At 48.8% G+C, this 15,937-nt stretch overlaps 2 protein-coding genes across 2 annotated transcripts; one reads left to right on the top strand and one right to left on the bottom strand.

Annotated features, from left to right (window-relative positions):
* Window positions 1-7,023: 7,023 nt before the first annotated feature.
* LOC119272645 lies at window positions 7,024-8,291 on the bottom strand. Its single transcript, XM_037554091.1, has 3 exons — window positions 7,711-8,291; window positions 7,421-7,597; window positions 7,024-7,350 (listed from the first exon to the last, which is right to left on the bottom strand). The coding sequence occupies exons 1-3, from the start codon at window positions 7,771-7,773 to the stop codon at window positions 7,066-7,068; spliced, it is 525 nt and encodes a 174-aa protein (XP_037409988.1). The 5' UTR covers window positions 7,774-8,291; the 3' UTR covers window positions 7,024-7,065.
* Window positions 8,292-14,367: 6,076 nt separating this feature from the next.
* On the top strand, window positions 14,368-15,150 carry LOC119272807. Its single transcript, XM_037554192.1, has one exon. It carries the CDS (start codon window positions 14,368-14,370, stop codon window positions 15,148-15,150), a length of 783 nt encoding a protein of 260 aa, XP_037410089.1.
* Window positions 15,151-15,937: the final 787 nt, after the last annotated feature.

Here is a 15,937-nt window from a genome sequence, read left to right as displayed (position 1 = left end):
CAACTAGTGCATGTCAGTCGGTGGAACCGGTCTCACGTAAGCGTACGTGTAAGGTTGGTCCGGGCCGCTTCATCCCACAATACCGCCGAAGCAAGAAAACACTAGTAGAGGCAAGTAATATGACAAAATCCACGCCCACAACAAAATTGTGTTCTACTCGTGCAAAGAGAACTACGCATAGACCTAGCTCATGATGCCACTGTTGGGGAACGTTGCAGAAAATTAAAAATTTTCCTACGGTTTCACCAAGATCCATCTATGAGTTCATCTAAGCAACGAGTCAAGGGAGAGAGTTTGCATCTACATACCACTTGTAGATCACGAGCGGAAGCTAGCCAAGGGGATGGTGATGATGGAGTCGTACTCGAACGTGATTCGGATCACCGATGTCCAAGTGCTGAACGGACAGCACCTCCGCGTTCAACACACGTACGGGACGGGAGACGTCTCCTCCTTCTTGATCCAGCAAGGGGGAAGGAGAGGTTGAGGAAGATTGCTCCAACGGCAGCACGACGGCGTGGTGCAGTTGGTGCAGCAATACTCCGACAGGGCTTCGCCAAGCATATACGGAGGAGGAGAGGTGTTGGGGAGGGGAGGGGCTGCGCCTTGGCTTGTCTTGAGCTCCCATGCGCCTCCCCACTATATATAGGGGTGGAGGGGCTGGTTTCTTGCCCTCCAAGTCCATTGGGGCGTTGGCCAAGGTGGGAGGAAAGAAATCCCATCATTTCCTTCCCCACCGATTGTTATCCCCCCTTTTTAGGGATCTTGATCTTATCCCTTCGGGATATGATCTTATTCCTTCTAAGGGGGGATCTTGGTGCGCCTTGACCAGGGGTGTGGGGCCTTTCCCCCACTACTCACGTTCATGTGGGTCCCCCCATGCAGGTGGGCCCCACTCCGGAACCTTCTAGAACCTTCCCGGTACAATACCGAAAAATCCCGAACATTTTCCGGTGGCCAAAATAGGACTTCCCATATATAAATCTTTACCTCCGGACCATTTCGGAACTCCTCGTGACGTCCGGGATCTCATCCGGGACTCCGAACAACATTCGGTAACCACATACAAACTTCCTTTATAACCCTAGCGTCATCGAACCTTAAGTGTGTAGACCCTACGGGTTCGGGAGACATGTAGACATGACCGAGACGTTCTCCGGTCAATAACCAACAGCGGGATCTGGATACCCATGATGGCTCCCACATGTTCCACGATGATCTCATCGGATGAACCACGATGTCAAGGACTTAATCAATCCCGTATTCAATTCCCTTTGTCTATCGATATGTTACTTGCCCGAGATTCGATCGTCGGTATCCAATACCTTGTTCAATCTCGTTACCGGCAAGTCACTTTACTCGTTCTGTAACACATCATCCCGTGATCAACTCCTTGGTCACATTGCGCATATGATGATGTCCTACCGAGTGGGCCCAGAGATACCTCTCCGTTTACACGGAGTGACAAATCCCAGTCTCGATCCGCATAAAACAATAGATACTTTCGGAGATACCTGTAGTGCACCTTTATAGTCACCCAGTTACGTTGTGACGTTTGATACACTCAAAGCACTCCTACGGTATCCAGGAGTTACACGCTCTCATGGTCGAAGGAAGAGATACTTGACATTGGCAAAGCTCTAGCAAATGAACTACACGATCTTTTGTGCTAGTCTTAGGATTGGGTCTTGTCCATCACATCATTCTCCTAATGATGTGATCCCATTATCAACGACATCCAATGCCCATAGCCAGGAAACCATGACTATCTGTTGATCACAACGAGCTAGTCAACTAGAGGCTCACTAGGGACATATTGTGGTCTATGTATTCACACGTGTATTACGATTTCCGGATAATACAGTTATAGCATGAATAAAAGACAATTATCATGAACAAGGAAATATAATAATAATACTTTTATTATTGCCTCTAGGGCATATTTCCAACAACTATTGGGGAACGTAGTAATTTCAAAAAAATTCCTACGCAGACGCAAGATCATGGTGATGCATAGCAACGAGAGGGGAGAGTGTGATCTACGTACCCTTGTAGATCGACAACGGAAGCGTTTGGTTGATGTAGTCGTACGTCTCCACGGCCCGACCGATAAAGCACCGAAACTACGGCACCTCCGAGTTTTAGCACATGTTCATCTCGATGACGATCCCCGGACTCCGATCCAGCAACGTGTCGGGGAAGAGTTCCGTCAGCACGACGGCGTGGTGACGATCTTGATGTACTACCGTCGCAGGGCTTCACCCAAGCACCGCTACAATATTATCGAGGACTATGATGGAAGGGGGCACCGCACACGGCTAAGAATATGATCACGTGGATCAACTTGTGTGTCTAGGGGTGCCCCCTGCCCCCGTATATAAAGGAGCAAGGGGAGGAGGCCGGCCGGCCCTATAGGCGCGCCAAGGAGGAGTCCTCCTCCTAGTAGGAGTAGGACTCCTACTAGGAGGGGGAAAGAAGTGGGGAGGGAGAGGGAAAGGGGGGCGCCGCCCCCCTCTCATAGTCCAATTCAGACCAGGGGGAGGAGGCGCGCGGCCCACCTTTGGCTGCCCCTCTCTCTCTCCACTAAGGCCCATATGGCCCATTACTTCTCCCGGGGGGTTCCGGTAACCCTCCGTCTCTCCGGTTTTCTCCGAAATCACCCGGAACACTTCCGGTGTCCGAATATAGCCGTCCAATATATCAATCTTTATGTCTCGACCATTTCGAGACTCCTCGTCATGTCCATGATCACATCCGGGACTCCGAACTAAATTCGGTACATCAAAACTCATAAACTCATAATACAACTGTCATCGAAACCTTAAGCGTGTGGACCCGTATGTTAGAGAACAATGTAGACATGACTGAGACACGTCTCCGGTCAATAACCAATAGCGGAACCTGGATGCTCATATTGGCTCCTACATATTCTACGAAGATCTTTATCAGTCAGACCGCATAACAACATACGTTGTTCCCTTTGTCATCGGTATGTTACTTGCCCGAGATTCGATCGTCGGTATCTCAATACCTAGTTCAATCTCGTTACCGGCAAGTCTCTTTACTCATTCCGTAATACATCATCTCGCAACTAACTCATTAGTTGCAATGCTTGCAAGGCTTATGTGATGTGCATTACCGAGAGGGCCCAGAGATACCTCTCCGACAATCGGAGTGACAAATCCTAATCTCGAAATACGCCAACCCAACATGTACCTTTGGAGACACCTGTAGAGCACCTTTATAATCACCCATTTAAATTGTGACGTTTGGTAGCACACAAAGTGTTCCTCCGGCAAATGGGATTTGCATAATCTCATAGTCATAGGAACATGTATAAGTCATGAAGAAAGCAATAGAAACATACTAAACGATCGGGTGCTAAGCTAATGGAATGGGTCATGTCAATCAGATCATTCACCTAATGATGTGATCCCGTTAATCAAATAACAACTCCTTGTTCATGGTTAGGAAACATAACCATCTTTGATTAACGAGCTAGTCAAGTAGAGGCATACTAGTGACACTTTGTTTGTCTATGTATTCACACATGTATTATGTTTCCGGTTAATACAATTCTAGCATGAATAATAAACATTTATCATGATATAAGGAAATAAATAATAACTTTATTATTGCCTCTAGGGCATATTTCCTTCAACTGGGATGTGTCGAAAGTTGCTTGGGTGCCTGTTCAGTCTGATAATGAGTTAGGTGCCATGTTTGCAAATAATGCACAAACCATGTCATGCAATCTGGAAATCAATGTTATTCAGAGGCGTAGGCCCCCCTTTGGTTCAGAAAATAATTCAAACCCCCATGCTTCAAGGCCCTCTGATTCTAAAGCATCTGCAAAACCTAGGACTAACACAAGGGGAACAAGTAGCAGTTGCAGGCCACCTACAACCCCAAGTGCAAATGCTCAGTCTGAGCATTCTTGCAGTAAAACCCAAGCTAAACCTAGCATACCAGTTGAACCTGTTGTGGAGGAAGCAGAACCTGATGCAGCACTTTTGTGTGATGAAGAAGATGAGAAACTTTATCCAGGCTATGGCCAGCACAACAATGAGGAAGATCATGTAGATGAGGAGTACATTCCTGCTGAATTCTCTGATACAGATGAAGATGAGAAGCAGGAGGACCTGGACAATGGAGATTTTCAAGCTGAAGATGAGGACAGACCTGTCATGATGTATGACAGAGATAATCCCTCTATTGGGGAAGGTGTAGTTTTTCCATCAGCAATTGACTGCAGAAATGCAGTTGCAACTTTCTCAATTACCACTGAAACAGAGTACATCACTTTGAAAAGTGACCAAAGAAGGTTTACTGTAAAATGTGCCTCTGATAGATGTAAGTGGAGGCTGCATGCCTCTTTAATGAGGAGAAGCACATTATTTCAGGTACTAATGCATTTTCTGTTTTCCTTTTTATAATTATTGTTCAAAATTTATGTTTCATGTACTAATTGCTGTTTCTTTTTTAACAGATTAAGGTCAACCCTTACCCTCACAACTGTCCAAGTGTTAACAGATCTCAGAGATTGAGGGCTGCAAAGAGAAGATGGATAGCTGATGCTTCTATGGCTTGGATTAGAAAAAATCCAGGGATAGGTCCAAAGGAAATTCAGCACAGGTTGATAGAGAAGTATGGAGTGGAGGTGCCATATAGTAGGTGTTATTTTGGTAAAGAGATGGCACTAGATAAGATGTTTGGCAAGTACAGTGATAGTTTCAATCTGATTTATTCATTCAAGGCTGAAGTTGAGAGAACATCACCAGGCAGTGTAGTTGAAATTGACAAGCACACTGTGGAATACTCATTGAGAGGAAAGAAACTGCACAATGAGTGTTTCAGAGGAGTGTTTGTGTGCTTCAAGGCATGTCAGACATGTTTCTTGGAGGGGTGCAGGCCTTACCTTGCTGTGGATGCAACAACACTGAATGGTAGGTACAGGGGCCAGCTTGTTTCTGCTTGTGCCCTTGATGCACACAATTGGTTATTTCCAGTTGCCTATGGTGTCATAGAAGCAGAGTCAATTGAGAGTTGGACTTGGTTCTTCCAACAACTGAAGAAAGTAATAGGACATCCAGAAGGTTTAGTCATACATACTGATGCATGCAAAGGATTGGAGATAGCTGTTGATGATGTATATGCTGGGGTGGAGCACATGGAGTGTATGAGGCATTTGGCTCAAAACTTCAGCAAGAAATTCAAAGGCAAGTTCTATGATGAGAATTTGTGGCCATGCTCACTTACATACAACATTAAAAAGCACAACTATCATCTGAATCAGTTGCACAGTAGGCCCAAAGTTAAAGAATATTTAGAGGAGCATCACACAAAAATATGGGCTAGAGCACACATCAATGACATTTGCAAGGTAGACTATGTGAACAACAACCTTGCTGAAGCTTTCAACTCAAGGATTAAGAAATACAAGAGACTTCACATAGTTGACTTGTGTGACAAGATCAGGCAGTACATTATGCAAAAATTTGATATAAGGAACAGGATTGCCATTGATCATTTTGAAGGCCATCTCATTGTTCCATCTGTGATGAAGGCCTTAATGGCAAAAACAAAAGGTTTAGAGATGAGTTTGATTAGGAGAAGCCCAACAGAGGCTGAAGTTACTGCTACTGATAGAGAAAAAAGAGAATGGAGGTACCCTGTTGACTTACAGAAGTGGTCTTGTAGTTGCAGACAATGGCAAGTAACTGGTAAGCCATGTATCCATGCTCTGTTCTTTATCACTTCTCTTAGAGGTGAAGCCAGTGGAATAGATCAGTATGTGCACAAGTTTTATTCTGTTGAGAAATTCAGAGCTACTTATGCTGACAACCTTCCAGCTTTGGAAGGGAAGCAACAGTGGGAAATTGTGAATCCAGGATTTAAACTTTCTGCTCCAGTTCAAAACAGAGCACCTGGCAGGCCGAGGAAAACTAGAATTAGGTCCACTACTGAAGGAAAAGGACTAGGTCCTAGGAGGAAAAAATGTGGCAGGTGTGGAGGACGAGGACACCATGCCAACAAATGCAAAAATTCAGTTGATGCAGCCTTTGGTGAAGATGAACATTGCGGAGCTGAGAATGCAGAAGAGCCAGCAGTGCAAGTGGCAGCAATGGAAGTAGATGATGGAACAGATGCAGAAGATCCACCACAAGAGCAACCTATAGAGCCAACACCAACATCTACACAAGCTACTATAATCAGGTGATGTTTGTGTATGTTTTTGTATATATGTTTGTTTTCATGCACTATCATATGAAATGTGACATGCTTGCACTTTTCACAGCCCAAGAAAGAATTATAAGAAGGCAGCAGATAGAGGAGCTTCTCCAGCTAAGTAGCAGACAACAACAATTGAAGTTCCTGGTGTGCTAGCCCCCAACCCAGCAAAGAACACCAGGAGCAAAACAAGGCTAGCCCCCAATCCAGCTGAGAACACCAGGAGCAAAAAACTCAAGTTTTAGGTCTTCATTTGCACTTGCTGGTGACTGTTTGAGATGACTGTATGTTGAACTAGTATTTTCACTTGCTGTTGAACTACTGTTTGAGATGTCAGGATGTTGAACTAGTATTTTCACTTGCTGTTGAACTACTGTTTGAGATGTCAGGATGTTGAACTAGTATTTTCACTTGCTTTAATTTGAAGTTGTTTGATCATATGTGATGCTTGCTATGTCATGCTTTAATTTGAAGTTGTTTGATCATCTGCCAATATGAAGCAAATTGTCGTCGTCGACGACAATTTGGTCATCTCTCTAGTCATCTGCTAATATGAACCAAATTGTCGTCGACAACGACAATTTGGTCATCTCCCTAGTCATCTGCCAATAAGAACCAAATTGTCGTCGACGACGACAATTTGGTCATCTCCCTAGTCATCTGCCAATAAGAACCAAATTGTCGTCGACGACGACAATTTGGTCATCTCCCTAGTCATCTACCAACATGAACCAAACTGCAGAAATTTAGAACATCAAATAGCATTACATTAGGATTGGTACATTACAAAGTTCATCCATATCCTGCACTACAACAACAATAAACATACTTGCTTCACTTAGTGGCTTGATTCTGTGAAAACACTGATAAAGCCACAACTACAACACATACAACAATTCCACTAAACAACACTGCCCAAACATTGAGCATCTCATCTCTCTCCTTCAGTTTCTTGTTCAAAGCACGGTTCTTCTTTGATAGCTCCGTATTTTCCCTCTGCAATTTGTGGGACTTGATCCAGCTGCGTTCAATCTCTGCATGTAGATCTTCAAATGCAAGGGCCACACACAGTGGAGGAGGAGGGTCAACCCAAACCACCCACTTGCACTCATCTGGCAACTAATTAGATGAACAAAATTAGAAATTTCAAAATAACAACAACCTCCCAAATTGACAAGCAACTACTTACATGAAGAGGGCAACCCAAAAATCGTCGGCCCGTGCTAGCCCCTCCCCAAGCCACCCGACGAGCAGGAACTAGGCCATGTCCAGGGCAACGGTGCTTAGATCTAGGCTCCAAGCCGGAAAATGATTCGTCTGGGTGATGGTACTCCGAGACAAGCTCCACAATCCCCATCCCATCGATCTAAATCAGAAGAAGAGCAAAAAAATCCCCAAATCAGAGAAACCCTAGAATGAGGGGGTCAAATGGTTGAAACCCTAGAAAATCCCCAAATCCCCATAGAGTGCTCCACTTACCTCTACGGCAGTAGAACCAGCCGCCGTCGAGGAGTTTGACGACGGGAAGCTTGTCGTCCGCATCTTCTCCTCCCGCTCGGGCCTCTCCCACGGCGGCTCTCGATCCCGTTCTTCACGAGCTCTCCCACTCTCTGTTTGTTTCTGCACGAGAGCTCGAGGAGGACGAAGGGGTATCGGGGCTGGGGACACAGGGGCAAAAATGTCCAAAACGGAGCGCCGTATGTGGTCAAACGGCGCTGACCAAGCGGAGCCGTGACGGAAGGGCAAAAACGAAAGAATTCCAAAGTGGTGTGGACAGAATCGGTGACTTTCTCAAACTAGGGGTAAAACAGACGAGGGGGACACAACTAGAGGCATAAATCAAATTGTCCCTTAGAAATAAGCTAGCCTGATTCATTCCACCATGGATCAATCGGACACTACTCCCCTTAGTTATTAGCTACTCGCGGCTGCTGGTGTTGCTGGGCGCTCCGTCACTGCTGCTTCTTAGTCGCTGTTCGCCGCCACGCCGTCGAAGCTCTCGCGGTTGCTGGGCGCTCCCGCTCCGTCACTGCTGCCCTTGCACACGAAGAACACCACCACCTGCGCCACCAGGCCCGCCATCACCGCCGCCCACAGCGCCACCGCCATCACCACCCCCGCGGCCACCCGGTGCAAGACGCCGAGGCCCATCCTGTTGTCCACCACCAACACCCCCAAAGCAAGCTGTACGACCAGCACCGACATTACGCATGCGACGCGCCACACCGTGCCGATGCGCGCCGCCGCCGCTCCGGCGAGGTACCCGGCGCCGATCAGCAGCAGCATCGCCCGCGACAGCTGCGCGCTGCTCTCTTCACCCGGAGCAGCGGTGAGGAGGTAAGGGCGCGTGATCCAGGCGGCGGCACCGAAGAGGGTGGTGTAGCCGACGAGGTGGAGGAAGGCGCCGAGGCAGGTGGCCACGAGGCGCCAGGCAACCTTGGGGCCGGTCCAGACCAGGCCCGCGGTGCAGAGAGAGTTGCCCCGGAACACAGACACGACGTACCTGGCGAGGAACCCGGGGACGGCGCGGAGGTCGCGCGCGATTGAGCGGGCGTCGGGATCGTCGGTTACGCCATAGCGCGGGGCGACGGAGAAGATGCAGAAGGCGGCGGAGCCGAGCGACTGCACGAGGATGGCGAGGAGGCAGGCCGCCTCATCGAGGAAGAAGAGTTCCCAGTTCGTGGCGAAACGGACGAGGCCGGCGCCAGCGTCGGAGGAGGCGACACCGTCGGAGAGGAGCCTATAGAGGGCGCGAGCGATGGCGACGTGGGCGAGCAAGGACACGGAGAGCGTGATCACCATGCTGACCATGAAGGAGAAGCCCGGACGGCTGGAGCGGATGACGCGGACGGTCTCGCGGCAGATGCCGGCAAGCTCAAGAGCCCGGAGAGCGGCGTCCTCTCGGTCACGCTCCATGAACCGGTTGTTGCTGAGGAAAAGCGAGGAGCTGAGCAAAGGGGAAAAGCAACAGAGACGAGGGATAAAAAAAAGAGATCAGGCCAAGGGCTAATTCTAGTTGATTTGTTTATAGGAGAAACTCCACGAGGGCCGCGTGTTAGAGCCGAGACTCGAACCCGAGCAGGCTAGCACCGGCACAAGAGGTCATATATACACATTTGCTGTAAAATATGTGAAAATTAGTCAATATATAATTAGAAATGCGCAAATTTAGTTGAAGGTAACCACACAACTTTATAATGGTCAAATCTGAATTTTGAGATTTTTCTCAATTTTTTGTGGAAACTTTTTTTGGCCAAATTTGACCCAAAATGGCTCTGAATTTGATTTTTTTTCTACTTGGCAAAACTTGTTGAAACTTTCCCAGATTGGATATAATGGTTGCATGGATATTTGAGAAAAAAATCAACCTTTTTTGGAACGTTTTTTGGCAAAAATTTGACCCAAATGGCTCTGAATTTGAATTTTGGCTCTCATTTTTTCTCAGCTTGGCGAAACTTGTTGAAACTTTCCTTGATTGAATATAATGGCTGTTTGGCTTTTTGAGAAAAAAATTCAAAATTTCTGAGGACTTTCATTTTCTAGTTGAATATTTTTGCAGCATTATACTTAGCTAGCATTAGGCCATGACTTGGCGCTGACTAGGATGTTGACTGGTCAAACTGGTCAAAACAGTCAAAAACCACCCAGAGTTCCTTTTGTCCGGTCTTGAAAGTTCACGGTTGTAAATTAGATGGTTTCGTAGTTCAGAATTGTGTTTTAGACTTTGATGGTAGTTTGAGATTGTAGTATGACTTCTCTTTTGATTATATACGGAGTGAGATGGGGATGACCAAAGTTGAATGTTGATAAAAAGGCATAGAAAAGCAAAAACTTGTGAACTGATGGTCCATGTGTTATTCGTGTTCCAAGTGTCATCGTTTTCTCATGACTGCGTCTTCTTCTACCCCCAATGAAAATGGGAGGAGAGTCGACAAGAAGAGCAACGACGAGGGAGCCAAGACTAGAAGGGCTAGTTGTGGATAGGGGTTTTAACAGTTATCAAAGAAGAGTGTGTGCTCCATGTGCATCGAGACATGGCCTGCATACCGGCTATCGAGGCGGGTCATGTAGAGGGTGTGACAGAGAAGACGAGCGAACCGGTGGCTAAGGAACCGAGTAGGAGTCATGGAAAATTAGTGAAAGGACGGCCCCCGACAATGGAAGAGGTGCACCAATTTGTGTGCATTGTCCAATGTTGAAGGTTCGCCAATTTGTTCATTACATTGTGTGCATGATTCATGTAGACAATATTAAGCACCAAATATTACGAATCCGGCCGCCTTGTTATAGAGCAATGCAAATTAAAAAGAAACACTCTGATACGCGAAAACGGCACATCACTCTGATACGCGAAAACGGCACATCACCTTGACTGCTGAAACCAGAAAATGAGTAGTATAGGATTTCACCACAACGGATGAAACTTTTTATGGTATTTAGCCCTGGCCAGTAAGAGCATCTCCAGCCGTTCGGCCCTCAGGAGGCGCTAAAAATCGCCCTCTAGGGGCGCACCGGCGCAAAACCGCGTGCTGGGGCATGATGCCCCTCAGTCGCGGCGTCCATATTTTTTATATATTTAAATTCGGCACAAACACGACGCAAATTCAATCAAATTTCGGCGAGTTCATACATATTTAAAAATATTTTTAAAAAAGAAAAAAACTACTAGGCCCGCCGTCTCGCTCGTCGCGCCTCGCCGCCCGCCGCCCTTGCTCTACATGCCGAGGAGGCGGTAGAACTGCGTGTAGTCGCCGCCGCCGCCGCCGTCGTCGTCGTCACCTCCTCCGCGGCCGCCGTCCCTGCTGCACCCCTCCCCTGGTTGGCGCGGCGGGTTGGACGGTCCGGGGGCGTCCTTGTCGTCGAAGCTGTCGAGGATGATGACGCCGTGCTCGTCCTCGCGCCCACGCCTGCGGGCGGCAATCTCCTCCAGGGCCCGGCATTGCCGGACCGTCTCCTCGCGGAGGTAGTCGTCCCGCGCCCACCGCAAGGCGTCCTCGTCGGAGATGTCACGCCGAGCTATCTCCTCGTACTCCGCGGGAAGACCGGGCTCCGGCTTCGGCCTGACGAGGACGAGGCGGCCAGAGGGGGGTGGAGTCGGCGATGCGAACGCCGGAGCTACAGGTGCGGCGGCTGACCGGCGTGTCCTGGGGCTCCGGCTTGATGGGGTGGAGGCAGGGAGAGCCGCTGGACGAAGAGGAGGTCGCCCCCGGGTCCATGCGCCTCGGCGTCCACGAGCTCCCACGCCGGCGGGAGAAGGACGGGGGAGCGGGGTACTCCAGCCGTGGCGTGTTGCCGCCCTCGATGTACTCGAGGACGGCCTCCAGCGTGCGGCCTGGCACGCCCCACCATCGGCGGCGCCCGTCGGCGTTGAGCCTCTCGGAGGGCACGACGCCGTTGGTGGCCTCGAGCTGCTCGGCGTGGCGGCAACGAAAGTAGGTCTCCCACAGAGGGCTATCGGGGATGTACCGCGGCCCTTCCCTCACCGCCTGCGGCAGCGAGGTGCAGATACGCGCGATCTCCGCACGCCTCACCGCCCCGGTGGGCGGTGATGGCACCGGGACCCCGCCGGCGCTGATCCTCCACGCCCCGGACACCCGCATGTCCGGTGGGACCGGGTACTCGGCCTCGTAGAGGAGCCGAGCTTCATCTTCGTGAAGATTGCGGCGGCCGAAGCCGTTCGCCGCCGCGGCGTCGCCTGGGAAGTGCTCAGTCATGGGTGATGAACTGGAGACGGCGAGAGAGAGGAGAGGGAGGAACGGCAACGGCGAGAGAGTGCGAGTCTCCTCCTTCGGCGCGCTGGGGCGCGTCTTATATAGGCCGAGGCGCCGCCCGTACGCGTGCCGCCGTGTGTACGCGTGGCGGGCGAGAGACGCGCTTCATCCGGTCTTCACTGCGCCGCCCGTGAGGCATCAATGGCGCAGGCTGACCGGCGCGGCAGCGCGCGGCAGCTTTGGCATTGATTCGCCGCGGGAAACAAGGCGATGCGGACGACGAAGCGGCGACAAGAGAGATGAGTCGCTGGCGAGAAGGGCGCGCGGCTCCTTCGCGCCAATATGATTCGCCCGGCGACCCCGAGCGCGCCGGGTTCATGTTGGGTCCACCGGCGCTAATTTCGGCCCGAGACGGCGAAAAACGGATTATTGAAAACGCGACTAGACTAATTTTTCAATGTCGGTGGCCGAAAAGTGACCTGAGGGGTTTTGTTGAGGGCGCGCCTGAAGATGCTCTAACTAATACACCGTGTAAACTGGCTTCTTCGGAACGAGCCATCACGAATGACCTGTTCTGCTGGGCACAAGCCTAGAGAGGTACTAATGACACCCCACATGCATGGCCGGCCAGCAGCAGCGGCCATCATCGCGCTACTCACAAAACGAAACCAACCGGCTTGTGATAGCAGACGTGGACGGTGTCAGTTTCGAAGCTAAAAACGGCATGGCCTTTTGACTATGTGCACCACTTGGTGTTTGCAAGCCATCTTAGGAAGCCGGGAGGCCATATCCATGGACCAGCTCAGGGAGCTCACCGTCAGTCTTTCGGCGAGCGACCACTGATTAGTGGTTACTGTGGGCGCTGAAGAGTGAAGAGCGCCATCGCGACACTGTGGGCGGTGAAGAGCACCGTCGTGAAAAGAGAACACCCACATCGTACAAGATGGAAGCTCTTCCACGTCCCAACAAACCAAAAACTTGGCACGTCTCACAAGTGGGTGTATTGGGCTATGGGCCATTCGTAATGACGCTTCTGGTGAGACGAGCTATAAGTGAGGCACAACCCTAGATTCCGGTTGGAGGAGCTGAAGTCCAGGGGTGTGTGGCTCTAGGCAGTTGTCAAACATGCATTTAGGCTGGTCATAGTAGGGAGTAATTAATACTAGTGTCATACATATGATACTACACTAGTCTAAATTACTATTTTTATAGTGTAAAGTAATATAGTAGTAGTGTCATAGATGAGTTCATTTATTAGCTTGTAGACTTATCTTGTATTGGGAAGCACTATGTTACAGTAAAATATTATGTTACTACTTCTTATTAACTACTTGCCACATAAGTAAAAAAATTGGAGTGCGCTATGTTACTCGCTAAGTTACTCCCACTATGACTAGCCTTATATTCGTCGAGTAGTCATATGGATCAAGTCTGAAATATTTATGATGAAATATCTCAAAGACCTTTGTAGACTTATAATTTGTTCTTATGGAACACCTCAAAGATCTTTGTAGACTTATAATTTGTTCTTATTGTTAAAAATGTCAAATGTCCGAAGCTTAATGGTATATCATCGTAGTTTCATGGGGAAAATATCTGATACCAACCCTTACATGCTCCCATGATACCAATTAAAAAAAAGATGTTTCACGAATTCTAAAAAAAATCACAAGTGTTCACTAGACATGTGTCTACAATCCTAAACTTTTCAAATCAAAATTCAAAATACAGATGGAGAAACAAAAAAGAGAAATTCAGGTGTGAATAGTGTCTTTTTGTCTTCTTTTGACATTATTCATCATATATTTATCTTTTTTGTTTCTCAATGTGTATTTTAAGTTTGATCTGAGTTTCTTAGGGGTTTGGACACATGTAATCCGAGCATTCCCATTTTTATTGTTTTAAACATTTAAATTTGAATTTTTTAAATTGATAGCATGGGAACATGTAAGATTTGGTATCACTTGATACTTTCCTATAGTTTCTTACTAGCTTTTATTGATTATATGTGGTGATACATTGTAAATGTTGGTACCAATAAACTACGGTATATGAGAGCTTATGCCTCAATTTGTGGCATGAAAATGAAAAGAAGTTGAATGACAAACTACAAAAAAGATTGTTACGCACAACGGTTACACCGTCATGCGCTAGCAAACTTGTTCCACCTTAAGTATTTAACCAAAAACTACCATATTTCATGGAAACGTGTCGAAAAACTATCACTTTATAATTTTATGAGAAAAACTACCACTTTTTTTTCCTAATCCGTGCCAAAAAAACTACCAAGTCGCGAAATCGTTCGCTTCGCCCGTGCTAAGCACAAATCTGATCAGTTGGGCCCACGAACATGGTGCCACCGTGGCCATCCTTCGTGCTGGAGTTCACGGAAGCTTCCATGCTCTCCGACCGCCGCCAGCACGCCATGCTCCCTCTCGCCGTTGCAAGGGCCTGCCTTTCCTCCCCGGCGCCTCTGCCGAGACCCCAAACCCGAGCAGCGCCTCTCTCCCCCCTTCACCGTCGCCGCTCCACTGCCACGCTGCCCAGACCCGCCAGGATCCCCCTCCTCCGCCCGCTCGGGGCCACCATGGGCGTCGGCGCGTCCTCGCGGCCCGCGAGGGACCGTGTGATCGACTTTGGCAAGCACAAGGGCCAGATGTTGGGCACGCTGCCGCCGTCCTACCTGCACTGGGTGGTCGCGGAGCTCGACTATGGGGACACGCTGGTCTGGGCGCGCCTGGCGCGCGAGGTGCTCGACGACCCCGTCTACGTCGACCGCGTCGAGTGGGAGCACGCGCACCGCTTCCTCCAAGTTCGACTACGTCTACACGACAGCGACGGGCCGCTCCAGGAGATGGCCGAGCGCTTCGGCTGGGATCTCTTCGACGAGGACGGTTGGGGCCGCCTCGACTTCCGCCTCCTCAGCACCTCCTATGGTGGCCGCATCCCGAGGAAGGCCGACCGGCGCCAGAGCACCGACAGCGGCAACAACAGATCCCCCCACGGCGGCGGCGCCCTGTTCGACACCGGGGCGGCCGACCCGGACGGGCCGAGGGGGAAGAGGGACGAGAGGAGGGAGCGGATGCGGACGAGGAGGGAGGAGCAGGTGAGGACGGTGAAACTGGATGTGCTTGGCGTGAACTCCGGCGCGAAGGATGGCCACGGTGGCACCTGGTTCGTGGGCCCAACCGGTCAGATTTATGCTTAGCGCGGGCGAAGCGAGCGATCTCGCGACTTGGTAGTTTTTTTCCACGGATTAGGAAAAAAAATAGTAGTTTTTCGCACAAAATCGTAAAGTGATAGTTTTTCAACACGTTTCCATGAAATGTGGTAGTTTTTGGTTAAACACTCTTCCACCCGTTTCCATGAAATGTGGTAGTTTTTGGTTAAACACTCTTCCACCTTGGAGGTTAGCATCCAACTTGACAACTTCCTTAAAAATGTTTGTGATGATTCAAGACTCCAATTTGAAAGTGGTTAGTGATCTTTGTAGAAAACTAGTTGAGACAAAGAAATATACAAGTTTTACTTTAGTATTTCTTTTGATGAAACTAGCATTGATTTTGCCGGTCGCCACGCAGCAATTGAGAGAGCATTTTCTGCAATGAAATAGTATCAAGTCTAGTTTGCACAATAGAATAGCCGATGATTCCGTGTATTGTCATCTTGTTACATATATTGAAACCGACGTACTCCAGCCAATTAGTACCGTGCTGACGCTGGGTACATGCGAAAATATGCATGATCACAAATAGTTGCTACCAAAATATGTTTGTAATAAAGTATGACTTTTTACGTTCGTATTTAATTTTTATACAAAGTTTTCTAAAACTTGACGTCACAAGGTTTAGATCCTGGCATCACCATTCACACCTCCTCATATTGCTCCTAGCTATTCTCCTCTGCGTGTTTAGTTTTTCACAATGGGTGTTCAAAAACAAGGTGCTCTCGACAAACCGGTGGCATGTGCGGAGAGAAGAAAACGCCGACGTTAC

This window comes from Triticum dicoccoides, chromosome 3A, assembly GCF_002162155.2.
Source record: "Triticum dicoccoides isolate Atlit2015 ecotype Zavitan chromosome 3A, WEW_v2.0, whole genome shotgun sequence".
NCBI classification, from domain to species: domain Eukaryota; kingdom Viridiplantae; phylum Streptophyta; class Magnoliopsida; order Poales; family Poaceae; genus Triticum; species Triticum dicoccoides.
This window is presented reverse-complemented; position numbering and strand designations above follow the sequence as displayed.

Excerpts from the sequence above, each read along its gene's own strand:
- LOC119272807 (XM_037554192.1), top strand. The coding sequence starts at position 14,368 with ATGCTCCCTCTCGCCGTTGCAAGGGCCTGCCTTTCCTCCCCGGCGCCT.
- LOC119272645 (XM_037554091.1), bottom strand. The coding sequence starts at position 7,773 with ATGCGGACGACAAGCTTCCCGTCGTCAAACTCCTCGACGGCGGCTGGT. Across the intron at positions 7,598-7,710 it reads CTGGTTCTACTGCCGTAGAG|ATCGATGGGATGGGGATTGT; the intron begins GTAAGTGGAGCA and ends CTTCTGATTTAG. Across the intron at positions 7,351-7,420 it reads TTTTGGGTTGCCCTCTTCAT|TTGCCAGATGAGTGCAAGTG; the intron begins GTAAGTAGTTGC and ends TCATCTAATTAG.